Source organism: Arachis ipaensis, chromosome B06, assembly GCF_000816755.2.
Source record: "Arachis ipaensis cultivar K30076 chromosome B06, Araip1.1, whole genome shotgun sequence".
NCBI lineage: Eukaryota > Viridiplantae > Streptophyta > Magnoliopsida > Fabales > Fabaceae > Arachis > Arachis ipaensis.
In genome coordinates this window covers 125,562,437-125,580,777 of record NC_029790.2, presented here as the reverse complement: position 1 = coordinate 125,580,777, position 18,341 = coordinate 125,562,437, and the positions used below count along the sequence as shown (strand labels likewise).

Genomic DNA, 18,341 nt, shown 5'->3' with positions numbered 1-18,341 from the left:
GAGTGACTTTTGACTGCCACCGGTGCCGGATTTGGAACCAGGGATCGCCTACGAGTTGAACGGCGTTGACAGCACCAGAAACAGAGCTCCGGAAGGTGGCGCGTGGGCTTCACACGCCGGCGGACTGATTGGACAAAAGCATCGCGAGCAGCTCGTTGGAGGTGGGTTTCTGTGAGGTGACTGACTGGAACCTTCTGTGGTTGACTGTGGGCTTGATTTTCCCATATAAGAGCAGCGAACTGATAGAACACCACAGACAGTGGTGGCTGAAAAACCAGAAAAGGGCTGGAAAACAGAAAAGAACCCTATGCTCTAAATACCATGTTTAGACAGTGATTTAATGTGAAAAGCTTGAGGTTACTGAAATCCTCAGCTCATATATTTATATTCACTAATTAATCATTACAATACTTGCTAAAGATAAAACAGAATTATTGATAATTGATTCTAATCTAAATATAATGTCAACAGATTCAAATGCATTGTTGTATTGATTAATGGAATTCTATGCCATGACAGGTTGGTACCCCTTACTAGCCTGCAAAAAAAGGTCTACATGTCAATATTGAGGAAGGAACTTCCAAAGCTACTTGCACTATGTTCTGGAGCTTCAAATCATCAGTCACTACAGAATATTGTTAGTTAGTCTCTTGTCTTGATATTATCTTTGTTTTGGCCCTTTGTTTTGTGGTGTTTATAAATTCTTAAGGGGCATGAAGTAGTTAGCTCTCAATTGGAATTCTCCATAGCATGATTAGGCAATTAAATTGATTGATACAAGCAATCCTCAAACCTTAGGTTCCCCATGATGAATCAATTGTGTCAGGCAAAATGCCGGGGCTGGAATGCAGTAGGCGGTGGTCCTATGAATGGGTTGACAAAGAGAATAGAAAGTCTATGGTTAGGTTAAATAGTATCCAACAAAGACCATAATTACATACCTAACATAGTCATAGCGGAAACTATCAAAACGAGTAAGCTAGGTTGCCTGTGCCTAAAGCATGTCTACTCCTTACATAACATTTTTCTTTTCCCCGCTTATGGCGTCTTACGTATATAAATAGAAGTTGGTTCCCCTATTTGGAAAAGCATGGGGAGATATGGATCCACCAGATACAACTCGACTTTTTTTCAAATAGAGCAAGCAATTCACCAAAAAGAGAATGCAAAGCTCCAACAAAAATAAACCTCATGGGTTTTTGGGAGCACATGCCTCCCGTTGATCTGGAGATCCTTGTAAAAAGAATACAAAAGCTCCGAGAGAGCATTACTTGAGTATCCAGATTAGTCTGTAGCGAAAAGCCTTTCTCAAAGGCAAGGGAGGAGTTGGTGCTATTGTCCATCCGAGTATAGACTAGATACTTGCTTTATATGGTAAACTAAGGAAATCAAGCTAGACCATATATAGGAATGAAGGATGTTGAATTGGACGGAAGGAAAAGGTCCAGGGTGGAATCCTGGAATTAAATTATTGGAGTTAAAGATCCAGATTGAGCATGTCTCTCTTGTGAAAGGGTCTCATGCAGAGGGGATCTGTTCCTGGATTCATTATGCTTTGGTCTACTGAAGTAGGACCATTGGAAAGAGTAAAGCTCACTTTTTAATCAATGTATATATGGTTAGAAATCTTGGATTCGATTTGAATCAATGACCAAAAGTAGGGATTTGATTGATGGAACGCCTTTGTGTAGCCTAGCTTTGTTCTGTGCCCTCCCCTAAAGAAAAAAAAGCTTATATGATATTCTTTTACTAGACCCTTTTTATCCGGGAAGGATCGTAAAAGACTAGATGGAAATCACTAAGAGCCTTGAGTTCTCTCGGGACGGGACCTCAATAGGGCATTCGGGACGAAGATAAGTGAAGTGATCCCTGTGGCCTATACTAGAAGAGAAGAACATACCTGCATCTCCCCTTAAGATGTTGATCGTGAAGTAAGAATTTCCAGTTTGACCCATAAAGCAAGGGGATAAAAATCATAACATACCTTTAGATTGGTTTCTTACTAGTATATCCCATATTGTCTTCCAGTGCTTTTGAAGAACAGTAGTTGAAGAAATTGTTTTGGGATCATTTTTCTGGACTGCCTTAGGAAATGCTCCTTCGGCTACGTGGAAATGTTGTCCTTATTGATAGAAAGACACCTGGGAACTCTTTCCGAGGCAAGCATTTCGATATCTAACCACACTTGCCACTAGTTCTGCTAGAGAACCCTAAGAAAGTGGTAGGATCATTGTACAAACTGAACTTTTTGATCTCCAAATGCACTACCCACCATCGGATGGACTTATTGCTAAGTACCTGCTAACTCTTTAAAAGAAAGTAAATCTCTTTCAGACTTTCATATAGGAGAAAGATGAATTTTCTCTGAGCTGGGGTAACAAACACGAGATCCCTCGAAAATTGGCAATTAATCGATGGAGATAGAGTGGGCATGGAGCGGCCAATGGAGGATTTTTCCCTCCCCCGGATTCATCTTAAACCAACCGATATGTGGAGATGACATCCAGTACGAAGGCAAGGAAAATGATTTTACTCTTATTTCTCGAGGCAGATGCTAGATTGATTTATGCTGAGATTATGGGTTTTAGGTAGGAAAGGAAGATAATGGGGATTGGGATGTTGCTAACTCCATTAAAAGAATCATGGGGACATTGTTAACTCCATTAAAAAAAATCATGATTACCAACATAAGCTGAATCTCGATCTACGAAAGGTTTAATTGTGTATACAAGAAATTGGTTGGAACAAAGATGTGGTTTCAGAGTGTTTATAATAGATGGGAAATCTTGGAAATGTATGATAATATATGACTGAGAAGAAAGCATAGTAGAATAATTGTTCAAAGAGAAAATTAGAGAGAGAGAAATTCTGAGAGACTGAAACTTTTCTTCATTTAACATAATTCTAATATAATTTTAAACACTGCTATTTATACTACTAATTGTTAACTCAACTCTACTAGTTGGCTATGCCCAATTATACATGTTACATGGGGTCACCTAGTTGGTTGAAGACAAAAGTGCTTGGACAATTAATAAGAAAATTATCAAGGCATAAGGAAACATGGACATCAGCAGAAAAGTCATAACAGATAACCCCTAATCAATGGATACAAGCTGTAGCAGTAAGTGTCAATTGTCCTTTTGGGAGCTCAATCACAATTTTCTTTTTGGTACTGACAAAATAGGCCATGGAAGATGGTACCACTCCTTGTATACCATGTCAAGGTTATAAGTCTTGGTTAAGGAAGGAAGATAAAAATACAGGCAGGGAATAATAAGAAAATATATTGATTTGATATGTTCACATGTTTTAAGTGCTATGATTTTTCTGTAGAAAAGTAATTACATACTGAATCGTCAAGAAGTAATTAAGATATTAAGATATCTTTTTACATTTTTAAGATATGATCTAAAAAACTGTATGATATGTGCTGATAATCAGATATTTATGTATTGTAACATGTTTTGAGTGCTATGATTCTTCCCTATTATGGTAACTGAGGTTGAATTTTCAAGAAGGTATTGGATTGGGCTTGAGCTTGGACTTTGTTATTTAATGATTTGAATATTTTGAAGTCGTTCCATTCTGAATATGTATTGTATTTGGGTTTTTATAGATTTATGATTTATTAGTTCTGTTCTTGTCTTCACCAAATCATGCTTTTAACATTTGTTAATGTCACATTTACTTAATGGTAGATCTCTTTGCTTATTTTAGGTGGTACAACTTAGAAAAGCATGCAGCCATCCTTATCTCTTTCCAGGTATCGAGCCTGAACCTTTTGAAGAAGGTGAACATCTCATTCAGGTAACTACTGACTTATGTTTATTTATACCTGATGACTTGGGAATCCTTCTTTGGGAGCTTAAGACACATGACAGCCAAATTATGAAGCTTATTTTTATTTGATCTTGTACTCTAAGGATATTGTCTTGGGACGAAATACAGAGACATAAAAGAAGAAGTCTTTGTATCTTGTTTGGTGAAAATATTTGATACAAGACATTTTTAATATATAAAATATCATTTTTCTAGGAGCGCGGTATCTTCAACCTTTTCTTAACCCTCCAAAACAAAGATTTTATTTTTTAAATTTTGAAGTTACTTAAAAGTTGAAAGAACCGAGATTGTGTTGACATGTTTTTATAAACTATTCTAAAAATATTTTCCAAGCACAAAATATATGTTCAAGAGAGACAAAACACCTTTTCTTGCTGGACGCTATTTGCATACTATACACTTTGCTCTATTCTTGCTTACCACCTTGTATCATTGTTTGCTTTATCAGGCGTGTGGCAAGCTGCTGATTCTGGACCAGCTTCTTCAGAAGCTATACTCTTCTGGACACCGTGTTCTTCTTTTTGCACAGATGACTCATACACTTGATATTTTACAGGTCAGATTTTCTACCAATGTGTTGAATGCATTATTATCTATGCAAATGTATTGGTGAAATAATTTTCAACTTATTCTGAAATAGGATTTTCTGGAGTTAAGGAAGTATTCCTACGAGCGTCTTGATGGTTCAGTTAGGGCTGAGGAGCGTTTTGCTGCAATAAGAAGTTTCAGCAGCTCATCAGCTAATATGGCCTTAAATTCTGATCCTGACAATCATGGAGCTTTTGTTTTCATGATTTCAACAAGAGCTGGGGGAGTTGGGTTGAATCTTGTGGCTGCTGATACTGTAAGCATTGTCAACCTAAACTCTAACCTGTTTTCTAATTCATGTACTTTTTTGCATGAATTAGTACTTGGGAACTTATTTTCTACCTTTTTATTTGACATCTTTCAAAGTTTAAGTTCTCTCGTATCCTTAAATTTTGAGAATCTAGGTGATATGAGAAACAATAAAAAAAGAAAATGGAAGGTGGTAGAAAATGAGAGAGGAAGAGGGAATCCTATGGTTTACATTTTTCTTTGATTTCTCCATTTTTTTAAAATAACTTTGCCTATGCTACATTGTGGTACATAGCTGGTCCCAAGCCCGGATAAAGGAGGAGGGTTGTGTTAGGCCTTTAACAGCCAATATAAAAACTTAGTCGAATCTTCTTGACATGAATTAAAGACGTTATTGCGGTAAAGCCAGGTCGTTAGGTCGTTGCCGGAAGCAACGCGTTGTATGGCTCGCGTATAGTGTGAAATGAGCAAGAGTCGCTGCATTGGTACCCGGATGTAGTGTTAAATAAGCAAAGGTTCTTACGTTTTCATGAACGAACGAGGGTAAATAAGCTAGTTCACAAAGAAAAAGATAAAGATAAAGGTCGGAGCGACAAAAGGTTGAGATTTGGGGCATGTAACATAGGCACTCTAACAGGAAAATTCATGGAGGTGGTGAATAACATGACAAGGAGAAAGATTAACATCATGTGCTTACAAGAAACAAAATGGATCGGTGCGAATGCTAGGGAGTTTGATACCTTTGGGTTCAAACTTCGGTATACAGGAAAGGTGAAAAATAGGAATGAAGTAGGTATTATTGTGGATAAGCAGTGAAAGAAGGATGTAATGGATGTTAAGAGGGTGGGTGATCAGATCTTTATCGAACATGTGGTGGAAGGAGGTACTTTTCATGATTAGCACCTATGCATTGTAAGTGAGTTCGGATAAGCAACACAAGATAAGGTTTTGGAAGGATCTAGAGAGTTTGGTCCAAGACATTTTTAGGAGATAAATTTTTTTTTGGAGGAGATTTAAATGATCTATTGTAAGAGAAGTGACTGGATATGAAAATATTTACGGAGGCCATGGTTTTAGGGTGGTTAATACCGAGGGTAAAACTATTTTGAACTCTTCCTCAACCTTTGACTTTCTTATTACAAATACATGTTTTAAAAAAAGAGACGAACATCTTATAACCTATAGAAGTGGCATAACAAGCTCTCAAATCAACTTTTTGTTGAGGAGAGTCGACCGAAAATTTTGTATTAATTGTAAAATTATTCTGAGAGAGTTTAACAACACAACATAGGATGCTTGTCATGGATTTTTGCGTTAAGTAAAAATTGAGGAAAAGACATCATACGAAGAACCCAAGGACGAGGTGGTGGCGGATAAAAGTTGAGGAACAAAGAAGCTTCCTAAGACGGGTAGGAGAAGAGGCAAAGTGGAAAGGGGATGGAAGCACGGAGGAGATGTGGAGGGAGAAGGGAGAAGTTATTAGAAGAACAACAAAAGAAAGTTTTAGTGAATCTAGAAGGATAGGACTAAGAGGTAAGGAGTCCTGGTGATAGAATGTGAGTGTACAAGAAAAGATAAAGGCGAAAAAGAGGTGCTTTAAAGAGGGGTCTTTGTACCGCAATGCAGATAATTGGAAAAAAATATAAGGCGGTTAAGAAAGAGACAAAAGTGGCTGTAAGTGAAATAAGAACAAAAGTATATGAGGGTCTTCATCAGTCTTTAAGCACGAAGGAAGGAGAAAAATGTATATATAAAATCGTAAAGAGCCGTGAAAGAAAAATGAGAGATTTGAATAAGGTTAAGTGCATAAAGGATAAAGACGGAGAGATTTTGACTCAAGATGAGAAGATCAATGAAAGGTGGAAGAACTACTTTTACGAGTTATTTAATGAAGAACATAAGACTTTTTTGAGCTTTGGTCTGTTAAGCACGAGGGGAGAAGATCAAAACTTCGACTACTATCGAAGGATTTGAGACTTCGAGGTAAAATAGGCTCTAAAGCGGATGAAAAATGGCAGGATAGTAGGACCTGATAATATTCCGATTGAATTTTGGAAGAGCTTTGGTGAGAAAAACATAAGTTGGTTACTAAGTTTTTTAATAAGATTTTAAAGTCAAAGAAGATGCCAAATGAGTGGAGAAAAAACACCTTGGTATCTATTTACAAGAATAAGGGAGGTATACAGAATTGCGAAAACTATAGAGGAATCAAATTCATGAACCATACCATGAAGTTTTAGGAATTGGTCATAGAACGAAGGCTGAGACAAGAGACACAAGTAATAGAGAATTAATTTGGTTTTATGCCAGACAAATCCACCATTGAAGATATATATATGTTTAGAAGGATGATGAAAAGATATCGTAGTAAATTTACATATGGTGTTTATTGATTTAAAAAAAAGCGTACGACAGGATACCAAAGGAGGTCTTATGGAAGGTTTTGGAAAGAAAGAGAGTAAGGATCATATATATTCGTGCAATTAAATGCATGTATGATGGTGCTACAGCTAGTATGAAGACTCAAAGTGGTATAATAGAGGAATTTCCTATTGTTATAGGATTACACTAGGGTTCATCCTTAAAGTACATACATTTTTACATTAGTCTTGGAAAATATCGTCCTTATGGGAGAGTCAAGTAAAGACTTAAATAAGAAGTTGGATTTATGGAGATAGCCTTTAGAAGTATATGGTTTGCACACAAATCAAATCAAGACAGAATATATAGAATGTAAGTTCGACCGCTGAAGGAAAAACCTTAATACAGAGGTGAAGATTGAAGAAAACATCCTACGAAAAGTTAAAAGTTTTAAATATCTTGGGTGCATCATACAGGACAATGGAGAGATTGAACGGAATGTAAATCATAGGATTCAAGCAGATTGGTCAAAATGGCGAAGTGCTTCTGGTTTTATATGTGACAAAAAAATGCTTTTAAAACTTAAAGATAAATTCTAACGCACTGCTATCAGACCGGCTATTCTTTTTAGTACAGAGTATTGGGCGGCCAAATTGGAGTACACACAGAAGTTAAGTGTGACAGAGATGAAGATGTTAAGATGGATAAGTGGTCATACACGATTGGAAAGAATAAAGAATGAAGATATAAAAGAGAGAATTGGAGTAGCACTTATTGTGGAAAAGATGGTAGAATTGCGTCTAAAGTGGTTTGGACATGTGAGAAGAAGACCAACAGATCACCCAGTCAGGAGAGTGGATGAGATGGAAGATGTATAAGAGGTGAAAGGCAGAGGAAGACCTAAGATACCATCCATGAGGTGGTCAAACGAGATCTATATGTAAATGGTCTCTTTGTAGATATGATACATGATAAAGCTCAATAGCGTCGTTTGATCCATGTAGTCGACCCCACTTAGTGGGACAATGCTTTGTTGTTGTTGTTATTTCTCCATTTTCTTAAATAATACACCCAAGATATGTAAATCACTCTACTTGCGGTTGGGTGTTTTTCCAAATTTCACTTCTATGTTAGTATTTCCCTCCTTATGGCAAACTTACATTCTATAGATTTCGCTTATTGTGGTTTATGCGCAAACTATACACTCTCTGCAAATCTAACTAATGAGTTAAATCACTTTACTTGTGGTTGGGTGTTTATCCAAATTTCACTTCTATGTTAGTAAAAAATATGCACTATAGTATGGGCTTTTGGATATACTCGATAAACAAAAGATATGGTATTAGAGGTGACCCTTAGTATTGTCCTACACCACTGTGAAATTTCTCTGTCATACCACTTGGAGTCTTCACACTATTATAACCCCATTGTACGTGTCCTTAATTGAACGTATATATATAATTCTTATTCTTTTCTTTTCTAAAACCTTCCATAAGACCTTTATTTGTATTCTATTGTATGCCTTTTCTAAGACAATAAACACTATGTAGATCCTTCTTGTTATTCCGATAATCATTCTTTTTAACAAATACATAGTCTCAATGGTGGTTCTACCTGGTATAAGACCAAATTGATTCTTTGAAACTTGTGTATCCAGTCTCAATCTCCATTCTATTACCCTCTTCGATAACATCACAGTATAACTCATGAGCTTGATCCTTCTGTAGTTTCCATAATTTTGTATATCCCTCTTATTCTTATAGATAGGGACTAAGATGCTTTTATCCATTCATTTGGCATCTTGTTAGACATTAATATTTCAAACCAACTTTCTAGCATATTTCCTTTAGTTTAATTCGTTTTGTTGGTAGTAATCTTAAAGAAATTCGAGCTTTAGGGCCTCCTTTAATTGAAAATCTTATTTGACATTGAACTTGAGCCATACAAGGGAGAGAGTTGGAGTAGCACCCATTGTGGAAAAGATGGTTGAATCGCGTCTCAGGTGGTTTGGACATGTGAGAAGAAGACCGATAGAACATCCAGTCAGGAGGGTGGATGAGATGGAAAATGGACAAAGGGCGAAAGGCAGAGGAAGACCTAAGAAGACCATCTATGAGGTGGTCAAACGAGATCTACATGTAAACGGTCTCTCTGTAGACATGATACATGACAGAGCACAATGGCGTCGTTTGATTCATGTAGCCGACCCCACTTAGTGGGACAAGGCTTTGTTGTTGTTGTTGAACTTGAGCCATACAACATGTTGCTTCTGGAAAACAGCCTAGCTTTATGTTCACTGTCGAGAGTCTAACACCATCCTCCCCCTTTATCCAAGCTTGGAACCAGCTATAACATAGGCAGAGTTACCTAACGTCAAATCAAAGAGTAAATTTTTTATCTAAGGGGTTACAAGTTACAAATTACAATACAGTCGTATAATGGCTTTAGAATCATTGGTAAGAGATTTTACTTAAACTAATTCAGATCTAACAACCTAAATGTCAAGTGAACTAATGTTGACATCTTAGCCCGGTGGAGTGGCCACCTGGACTTGTTGCTCACTGATGCGCTCTAACAGGCCCATGTAAACTTATATTGATGTCTGATTTCATCTTTAGATCTAAGCCGTTTGGCCCGTTTGATAACTGTCTCATGAAACTACGAAGACATTGACATATACAAACTTGTTTGGTGAGGTATGCAAAGTATCCCTTTCTTGTGACAAAATTTGGCCATTTTTTGTCCGCCTAAACACTGGAAACAAAGACAAAGATAGAGAACCAATTTTTCTGTTTTGTTTCGGTCCTAATGTCTATTTTTTTTAGCTTTTGTTTTTATTTTTTTTTGTTTTGTTTTCTTCTCTCTCTCTCTAGATGCTTACCAAACACGACAATAGTTTTTCCTGTATAAATTTGAATACATATTTTGATAATGTAATGTTAAATGTCATTTTCTAGGTTATATTCTACGAGCAAGATTGGAATCCTCAGGTGGACAAGCAAGCTTTGCAGAGAGCACATAGAATTGGCCAGTTGAACCATGTTTTATGTATAAACCTTGTCACAGAGCATACAGTGGAGGAAGTATGTTTCTATTATATGTAAAGTTTATCTATGGATACTATTTACATATAATGCAGAAGCTTGATTGTTGAACTGTAGGTAATTATGCGTAGAGCAGAGAAAAAATTACGGCTAAGCCTCAATGTTATAGGTGAAAATGTCGTGGATCATGAAGAAAATGAAGCATCTGGAGTTGGAATTAGTGATTTGAAATCCATCATATTTGGGTTACACCCCACTGAGATGAATGACAGAAAACATGGGGACATTAGCGTACAAGAACTAAATGCTATGGCTGAAAAGGTGATTGCTATGCGTGATGAACAAAATTCTGACAAGGATGACAGGAAACTTGAGGTCAATGCAAGAAACCTTTTGAAAGGACATGAAGATACAGAAGTTTCTGGTTCGCTATCTTGTGATCTTGGTCTTGATGAGGCTTCATATCTCTCTTGGGTTAAAAATTTTGAGGAAGTGTCTAAAACAAGTTGTGATACGATGTTGGATTCAAGGAGCAGAAGGAGTTCAGATGAGGATAAGAGTTCAAAAATTGAGTCTGCAAAGAAGAAGGCAGAGGAAAAGAAGTTGTCCAAGTGGAAATCTGTTGGATACCATTCACTGACTGTTGACGACCCTATCTGTCCACAAGATGGTGATATTATATCAGCTGCAGGATCTGTTCATTTTGTGCATGGAGATTGTACAGCTCCGTCAAATGTTTCTCTGTCTGAACCTGCTATGGTATTCAGGTATAATTATTTGCCCCACTGCAGCTTTGCTCTGAAGCGTTGTGTTTTAAATTTTAAAGACTGTAATCGATTTTCTGTTCCAGCTTTAGTTTCAAGCAATAGCATTCTGTTTCTGTGTTGCTTGCATGATATTTGGGAGCTCTAATAATATTTACACGTATACAACCGATCTCCTAAACGTAATGATGCTAGAAAGTTTTAACAGAAACTTACATGTTACGGAAGTTAGATTGTTTTGCTTCAACTTGAATCCGTTCAACTTGGCTTTGATAATGGTAAAAGAATTTGGTCTAGAATATTTTGGATGTGATGTTCTGTAAATCTTATGTTCAGGTCTTGGCCAAATTCCCTTATCTAATCTTCTTTGGACAAATCCTTCTGGAAATCTGATTCTGTCCCTAATGGTGAAATCCTTTGTTTGGGTTTCTGCTCTTGGCAAGAATGCTGGAAAAGCAAAGGCCTGCCAGTGCTTTGTCTCCTCATATGTCTGTTATACGTAGGGGTGAACGCAGATCGGATCGGATATGGCCAAAATCTAGATCCGATCCGCACTAAAATCATCGGATCGGATCGGATCCAATATCAAGCTTGGATCTGATCCGCACATTTGCGGATCGGATCGGATTTTGAATATATCTTTGCAAAACATAAAAATATTTTAAAAAGCTTATTTTCATTAAAAAATTATCAATAAAATCCCTTTTTTTCATTCTTTTAAACATGTTTACTCTTAAAATATTATTAAACATACTTTCTTAAATAATAAAAATAAAATAATACAACATATATAATAATTATTAGTTGAAATAAAACATAAAAATAATATTTACTTATTTATTTATTTTTGCGGATCCGCGGATATGCGGATACCTACATGAAATCCGCAATCCGATCATGTTAATGTGCGGATCCGATCCGATAGCCTTGCGGATCGGATCAATATCCGCAATTTTTTTATCGAATTCGGATAAACACCGCGGATATGTGGATCCGATTCGATCCATGAACACCCCTAGTTATATGGTTTATGCTATTTTACTTTGAAAACCTACTTCTTTGTTATTGTTGTCTCCTAATAAGTGTTTGGAGAACCCTTTCTACATGGGCTAATTTTTTAGGCGCAATTAGGCCTATTCAATTCTAATAGAAACCACAAATAAACTTCTTTCTTTGCAACATATTATTGCCAGTTGTCTAGTTGATGAAACTTTGTGACCATGATACAGAATCAGGTGGTCCTTGTTGTCTATGTCATTGATTTATTGTTAACTTTGAATATTTAAATCTGGTTTTACAGCTGCGTTGATACCTCTGGACGCTGGGGTCATGGTGGAATGTTTGATTCACTGACCAGACTTTCTACAAGTATTGGTTATGCATATGAATGGGCTTCTGAAAATGAGGACCTGCATCTTGGTGATCTCCATCTTATAAAATTAGAAGGTGTGCACTGATACTAGTTAGCAATAATTTATTGGTCTATATAGAAGCTGAACCTCACACCTATAAGGTAGTTCGTCAGTGCCAATTCTATAATCATTATGCTATCCTTGACCAATAGCAGGTAGCCTTATCTCCTTGCAATATCTCAGTTACTATGACACTGTCTTCTGATGTCATCAATAAGCAGAAACAACAATTATTCCAACTTGAAGATGTTATGTTATTATCTGCTATAGCATGTTAGATTGATAAAGTCCCTTTTATTTGTCTTGATATATTATTTATCACGAACATAGTTCCAGCAAATTGATGGTCGATAACAATTGGCCTCATAAATTAATAATGCTAAATACCTCCACTGTTTACTATTTCTTAAATGGTTGTGCAATTTTGCATGAAAGTGCACAAAATTGCAAAAAATTGCAGAGGCCAAACTGATCACTTTCAAGATATATAAAATGAATAAAAAAGATGGGCTAGCTCATACATTTACTGTGCAGTAATAACTGCAATAGCTACTTGCAAAACTGGTCATTTTTAAGGAAGGAAGCTAGAATCTGGATGGATGCCTTCATATATCATATCCACAGGGTTTGGTGTTATCCATGTTGATCAGTCGGGCTATATAGTTCCTATTCTATGTTGCAGTATAATACAATGAAGAGACCTGCTAAGCTGATACAGCATTGGAGGTTTGCTTGGCTAGCCTCATAATTCTCTGTGAGCTGTGAGGTGAATGCTGTGGGAAGCTGCCCGGAGTGTTGGGCAGGGTAGAATGGGTCATCCCGTCATTTCTGTACCCTTAGACATAAATTACTTGAAGATCTAGAGCGATTTGTTGCTTAAATCCAAACCTTCACCTTTTTCTTGCCTTGGCTTCAGTTTTTGTTGATGATTTAATTTTTTTTCGAAATATTAAAACATAAAATGGTCATTCGCTTATTATTTGATTCTGTTGAATATTTACATACTGTTCATGCCTCTTTTTGTTCACACATTCTTCATGTCATGTAGATGGCCATGATGAACAAAACATGGACACAAATACTGTCAAATGGGTTGCTTTAGCTGTGGTTCAGTCATACAATCCAAGGCGTAAAGTCCCCCGAAGTGATATCTCACTTCTCCACTTGGAGAAATGCTTAGCAAAGACAGCATTCTCAGCTGCTCAAAATTCTGGTAATGACTCTACATTTATTCAGGGCATGATTGATGCAATAAAAAATTTACTGATCATATCATCCCTCATAATGCAAGGGATTGCGGCATTCCAACAAATTAATATTCGATAGCATGATGCATTATATTAAGGGTAAATTGCACATGATTTGATGGTCTCCATGTTTCACAAATTCTCATCTATAAATATTTTATTGCACATTGTGACTTCATAATATGTGTATGTATGTGCATTGTGTGCATGTTCAAGTCTTGTAATTTTTTATATTTGGTGTTTTTCATGTGTGTCCATTTCTTGTCATTCCAGTCATCCATATCAGTACTCGTTCTTATAAACATACTTCATCGTATAACAGGTGTTGTTTGAACATGCAGCTGACTTTGCCTAGTTAGAGTTTTTATTTTTGGGTATATTATACTTACATTGCTTGATATTTATCAAAATTATAGATATCATCATTCTAGTTCACCAGGATACACTCACCTCCCTTGAATAGTTGAATTAAATCACTGTGCATGTAAACATGACACTTAGGCTGCGTTTGTTTCCTGGGATTGGGACCGAGACTGGAGGATTGGGAGTCTGGGACTAAGTATTGTGTTTGGTGATCAGAGACTGAAACTAAAATTTCAGTTTCGTGACACAAAATTTCAGTCATTTTAGTACCTCCAGATAGGGGAAACACAAGCGACTAAAATTTTCAAGGACTGAAACTTTTATAATATTTCTTTCCAAAAACACTCTCATTTAACTGTTGAAATTCTAAATCTATCACTCAATCTCCATATTTATCTTAAATCAAACATGATACTGAGACATAATTCAATCTAGTATATTTTACAACAAACACAATACACATAATTTAGTTTTTATCTCTCAGTTTCTGTCTCTCGGTCATCTCCCTTCCAAACACGGCCTTAGATCCTTTGCTTTAATCCAACTAATGGATCTTTATGCATGTGCCTCTCACGTGTATATAGAAGGGTGATCTATATAGTTTTGATAAACCAAAGGGGATGTGAATGTAATTCACGTTTTACCTGTGCATGTATCTGCTATTCACATTTTATCCTTTTTCTTTCTGTAAGAAAAGCTTCTTGAAAAACAGAGATAGTATTTATAGACTAGGTGTACATTAAGTAATGAGGTGTAGTATGTTGGATAGTTATAAGCATTCAGCTGTTGCTTTCTGTAGAAGAAATTAATGTGTACGATTATTATTTTGAATTGGCAATCAAAACTAATGCATAATTCTTTTGATCATTTTGCAAAAAGCATCAATCCACATGCCACGCATTGGTTATCAAGATGGTTCTGAGCGTTCTGAGTGGTACACCATTGAGCGGCTACTAAGAAAATATGCCTCCATTTACAACATAAATATATATGTGTAATGCTTTTTATCCCTCAACATTCATCCACGCATCACTGTTAGATTTGTTTACAGAAACTCATTTGGATAGTTATGATGTGTCTGTCGCCAACATTTATATTGACTTTCTACAAAATTTTGCAGATACTATTATCGAAGAGTGCGCTAAGACTCCGGGCTCAGATAACTTCCTCGTGTTGTTTTGCTGAATGTAATATCAAGTATAGTTTGAGTGTTCGATCCTATGTATATAACTAAGATGGTGTAGACAAGTATAGAACATGTTATGTGAGTTTCCCAAGATGAACTAGAATATAGGTATTAAGAACCTCTGACTGAGAAGTACTAACTATTAGTGAACTGCAAACTTTAGAACTTGAGAATGAGAAACTTGGGAACTCCGAGATTAAGATGTACTAAGAATGTTTTTTTTTTTTCAAAACATTTGTACACTTTTGGTTCTGGATCCTCTTCTTGCTTCGTTACTTCTCTCTCCTTATATAGAAAGAGATAGAGGTATTTGTGAGTGTAGTAGCTTCAATAATTGATGCTTATAGTGGATTGAAAGTTTGGAACAGTTCCTGGGAGTAGGTAGACTTGTGTGGGTGCCTTTTTAATGACCAGTTCCAGTGTCTTCCACTTCGGTGACCAGTTAATGACCGGTTCACCCGATCACTAGCTATTGCTTATTACAAGCAGCCTCTTAAGGCTAATCTTAGTTTTCCCATACCCTCTTAAACTTAAACTATCACAGACCATTAATGGGTAAAATTTGATCTTTTCTAAGGAACACTCAAATATTTCTTTTCACACTAAAAAAATATTAGAAGCGATGAATTTCTAGGTGAAGATGATATTTTTAATGAAACAAGAGATCTCTTTGAGCTTCATAAACTGGAAGAAGCAAGAGTCATGAACTTCAAAACATTTAAATTTACATGCTCGAGTCATGTCTTTGCTTCTAGGCTCTGGTTAATTGATACAATGAAATGTAGACATAGACATAGATATAGATACATAGACATTAGAGATAGATGTAAATATTGTCTCTATATGGCAAAATTAATGAACAAAATATACAAATATTCAAAAAGATTATATTTTTTTTATTCAACCGTTAGCTCCACCACCAACAGCACTGTCACCGTTGCCAAAATTACTACCATTGATTTTTTTAAGAATCAATTCCATCAATTCTCATTCTATCTACTTGTTTCGTCACGGCTCAACTCTAGATTCTAGCAATCAACATGGTCATCAACTCATCTTCATTAAACTATAATTTCAACAACCGTCTAATCCTTAGATCACTATATAAACCACATGCAATCATGCAAACAATTATATATCGCCTTAAATATTGTAATTATTAGAATCGAATTGGTAATTAAATCGATCAAATTATTGGATAATTAGATTATTAGTTCAACATGTGAGTCACAATTGAACTGTTGACTCAGTCATCATTATGTAATTATATAAAATCTTTTTTTTTATTCTTCTCATAATACGTGTCTTTTTTAGTTTTATTTTTGTATCAAATTAATTGTTGTTTTTAAATTTTAATAATTCATCAATTAGTTTGTATTCTTATTATATTTTTCAAGTATTTAGTGAAAAGAGAATTAATAAAAGGGATATTCGTTTTCTTTTAAATTTTTATGTATTAATTTAATTTTGGTCATGTAATGTAATTTAAAGAAATATTTATACAAAATGCAGTTTAGCTTGATGGTTGGTGATGCGCTGTTTCCATGATGATGATGTGGGTTTGAACCCCATTGCCTACCATTTTGCAACATATAACATAATAAAACAGGCCCTGAACGCGCTGACTCATGTGACCCGCGATTCAATTGGTCCAGGTCTGATCAGTATTACTGAATTTGACCGATTATAATCGGCTAAAGGTTCGATTTACCAATTTTTTTAGCGGATAGGCTGGAGGTAGGGCTGGCAATGGGTAGGGTAGGATAGGGTTTGGACCCTACCCTAACCCTACCCGCGGGTTGAGAATCTCTCAACCCTAACCCTGCCCGCATCCTAAAATTCGAAACCCTATCCTACTCGCAAAAATATCAAATTTTTTCAAAGTAAATATAAAATTCAATCATTTCGAATTTTATACATATTAATAACATAAAAAATAAAAAACTAATGCTCTAAATTACTAAATTAACTAACTAGTTTTAGTGGTTGTTCATTTATTGTAAGTCATTACATAAAGGAGGTTGTGGGTTCAACTTTCACTTCCTTCACTATATACCTAATTTTTATAAAGTATGTATTACATATGAGGTGCGGGTAGGGTAGGATAGGGTACACCCTAAACCCGTACCCTACCCTACCCGCAGACATACCCGGACCGTACCCTACCCTACCCGAACGAGTTGGACCGGGTTGGGTACCCGCGAGTAGGGTATGAATTGCCAGCCCTAGCTGGAGGTCTGGTTTATTGGTTTTTGATAAAATCGGCTGGTCTGATCCAAGTTTAATGACACTGCTAAACATTACATGCATTTATTTATAATTAATTAATATAGAGAATCCGACTTGTCTATGAGGCAAATATGAACTTTGTTGATAGAGATGGTGGTGGGCTGGTGGCTCGGTGGTGTAGTAGCAACGGCAATAGCAACAATTCCTCTTCATTTTCTTCCTTATGATGGTCACTGAGAAGTGGTGGTGTTGGTGAAATCGGAGAGTTTCTCTCATTCCTTTGTATATTTATAGCCAAATGTGAGTGGAAGGTTTGACATGTATTACCAAGTGCCCTTCACTTATCTTACACTGTTTTTTTTTTACTATTTCACACGTTTTTTGGTAAAAAAAAATTAACATTTCATTTTGATCTATTAGCTATAACCTGACTCAATTATATATATATAAACTGAAATATGAGCAAAATAAAATAAACATGTGCCTAGTTAAAAGGAACAAACTTCCTTTTCTAACGAAATTCATCCGCACAGAGTCAAATACCACTCAAAAGCAGTTACCACAAAATCAGGCCGATATACTTAACGGTTAGCTGGATACGAATAACCATCTATAGTACAATAACTTTAAATAAGAAAATCTAAATAAAAAAAATGTACGCTATTCACTCTGAACATTTGGCGAGTTATACATTGGGACCGGCTATCTACACAGGAACATTTGGCGTCCACCGTGGGGTTCGATTTACTTAACACCACTTTCATTTTTTCTGTCCGATTATTTACCCTCTTTTGTAGGACGTAACTTATGGCAGACGAACCAAGCAATCTCCCTCCTTCCCCTCTCAAGTTGAACTATTGGCCATCAACGAATCCCTGCGAGTAGAGAATAAAAAAATGGCCGATCTATTATGTCAGAAGCAAAACAACCAAAGTAAGGGGAGGAGAGCACAAGAACACTGAGAACAAAGATGACCAAGACGAACACTCGTCGGAAGCCAAGCCTATAATAACAACCTCCACGGAGCCAACGGTGAAGAGGACCAACCCTTTTTC

General features: G+C 36.2%; 1 protein-coding gene across 7 annotated transcripts in view; it reads left to right on the top strand.

The window, feature by feature from the left end:
• Positions 1–15,316, top strand: part of LOC107605289 (probable helicase CHR10) — a 23,878-nt gene extending 8,562 nt beyond the window's left edge. For 6 of the 7 annotated variants that reach the window (XM_016307123.2, XM_021105016.1, XM_021105019.1 and 3 more), the window contains 10 exons: positions 520–637; positions 3,721–3,810; positions 4,292–4,399; positions 4,484–4,687; positions 9,999–10,124; positions 10,203–10,852; positions 12,150–12,295; positions 13,310–13,474; positions 14,751–14,865; positions 14,992–15,316. In XM_016307123.2, coding sequence (XP_016162609.1) covers positions 520–637; positions 3,721–3,810; positions 4,292–4,399; positions 4,484–4,687; positions 9,999–10,124; positions 10,203–10,852; positions 12,150–12,295; positions 13,310–13,474; positions 14,751–14,865; positions 14,992–15,016 — 1,747 coding nt within the window. In that variant the 3' untranslated portion in view covers positions 15,017–15,316. The remainder of the gene's footprint in view (positions 1–519; positions 638–3,720; positions 3,811–4,291; positions 4,400–4,483; positions 4,688–9,998; positions 10,125–10,202; positions 10,853–12,149; positions 12,296–13,309; positions 13,475–14,750; positions 14,866–14,991) is intronic. The other variant, XM_016307125.2, reaches the window with a different exon arrangement.